Source organism: Piliocolobus tephrosceles, chromosome 21 (genome assembly GCF_002776525.5).
Source record: "Piliocolobus tephrosceles isolate RC106 chromosome 21, ASM277652v3, whole genome shotgun sequence".
NCBI classification, from domain to species: Eukaryota; Metazoa; Chordata; class Mammalia; order Primates; family Cercopithecidae; genus Piliocolobus; species Piliocolobus tephrosceles.
In genome coordinates, this window is record NC_045454.1 from 9,529,497 (window position 1) to 9,531,389 (window position 1,893).

At 57.2% G+C, this 1,893-nt stretch overlaps 1 protein-coding gene across 1 annotated transcript in view; it reads right to left on the reverse strand.

Annotated features, from left to right (window-relative positions):
* Window positions 1-1,893, reverse strand: part of SULT2B1 (sulfotransferase family 2B member 1) — a 54,263-nt gene that overhangs the window by 1,902 nt on the left and 50,468 nt on the right. Inside the window, exon 6 of the mRNA XM_026457353.1 lies at window positions 710-890. Within this exon, the coding sequence (XP_026313138.1) occupies window positions 710-890 (181 nt within the window). The remainder of the gene's footprint in view (window positions 1-709; window positions 891-1,893) is intronic.

A 1,893-nucleotide genomic window follows, 5' to 3' on the forward strand; every position in this document is an offset into this window, starting at 1 on the left:
GACACTTGTAATCCCAGCACATTGGGAGGCTTAGACGGGTGGATCACAAAGTCAGGAGATTGAGACCATCCTGACCAACATGGTGAAACCCCATTTCTACTAAAAATATAAAAATTAACCAGATGTGGTTTCAGGTGCCTGTAATCCCAGCTACTCAAGGAGGCTGAGGAAGGAGAATCGCTTGAACCTGGGAGGCGGAGGTCACAGTGAGCCGAGATTGCGCCACTGCAACCTCCAGCCCGCCTGGGCAACAGAGCGAGACTCTGTCTCAAAAAAAAAAAAAAAAAAAGAGTAAACGTGTGTCGTTTTGAGCCACGGAGTTTGCGGTGTTCGTTACAGCAGGAAGAGGAAACAACTATGCTGCTGCACCCCGTAACCCAAAGTTTGAGTATTTCTGCCGTGAACATGGCCGTGGAGGAGGATTCGTGAAGATTCTAGATCTCCACTCTCGGGTCGACCTGGCATTGGCAGTACTCCTGGATGTTTTGCTCTCGTTGGGCGTTCTCTGGGTGGGGACGCCTCGGGTGGCTGGCATGTGTGCCGAGCCAGTGCTAAGCCCTGTGCGTGATCAACCCTGGGGCCACAGTGACCCTGTTCACCCAATGTTACAGCTGGGTGAGAAACTGAGGCCCAGAGAAGTTAAGTAACTCTCCCAGGTCACACAGCCAGGCAGTGGCCTAGTGGGCTCCGAATCCCAAAGCCCCCGCACCTTTCCGGAGGAAGGCCCCGCGACGGTGGTCCAGCAGGCTGGGAGGCAGCAGTGTGTAGTTGGACATGGTGTTGGCCTTCATGGCGCCGAAGGTCGAGTGTGCCACAACGGAGCCCAGTGCCTCCTTGCCCAGCGGACGGCCCAGGAACCCGCAGATGCGCTGCACGGAGCCCTGTAAGTCCTACAGGCAGGGGAGACGGGTCAGCCGAGGGAGGGCACTCGGCCAAGGAAGGAGCATGGAACCTGGGGTCTGCACGTCTGGGTCCTAACCCAGGGCTGCCTGAAGGACGCTGCCTCTTTGCCTCAGTTTCCCCAACTCCAAGCTGAGGGGCTGGGCTATATTGCCTCTAAGGGTTTTTGCAGTTTCTGTCTTTGGACAGTTCTCTAGGTGGGAGGGAATAGGTGGGCTTGGGGCAGAGGTCACAGCAGGGTCAGAGGTCAGTGCATCACCTTACCCGGAATCACCTTCCTTCGGGTTAGAGACAGGCATTGGCTGGTCTACATCTCAAACCTGCTCCTCCCTCAGGCTGCCATTGCAGGATCCCATCCACCCAGGAGCCTGGCCTCCCTCTCTGGGTACCCCTCACCCCCAAACTCTGTCCCATCATCAGACCTGTCCCTTCCCACCTGCCTCCTCTTGTCACGTCCCCTCCTCTGTGCCCCTGTAGCCTAGCAGTCCTCAGGCCTCATCCTCTCCTTCCTGGACCCATGCCCCAGCCTGCTGCTCCATAACCTCCCTGCCTCCAGTCTTCATCCCCCTCCAGCTCATCCCCCACACCCAAACTGACCCTGCTCCTCACTGGCTCCCAACTCTTCTGTGGCTCCCAAGTGCCCTGGGACAGAGTCCCAGACCCGGACCCAGACCCAGCTTTCAAGCACAGATGTGGGGCGGGTGCAGTGGCTCATGCCTGTAATCCCAGCACTTTGGGAGGCTGAGGCGGGCGGATCACTTGAGGTCGGGAGTTGGAGACCAGTCTGGCCAACGTGGTGAAACCCTGTCTTTACTAACAATACAAAAGTTAGCTGGGCATGGTGGGGGGCACCTGTCATCCAGGTGCTGTGCTCGGGAGGCTGAGGCAGGAGAATCATTTGAACTGGGAGGTGGAGGTTGCAGTGAGCCGAGATCTCACCACTGTACTCCAGCCTGGGTGGCAGAGCAAGACTCCATCTCAAAAAAAAAAAAA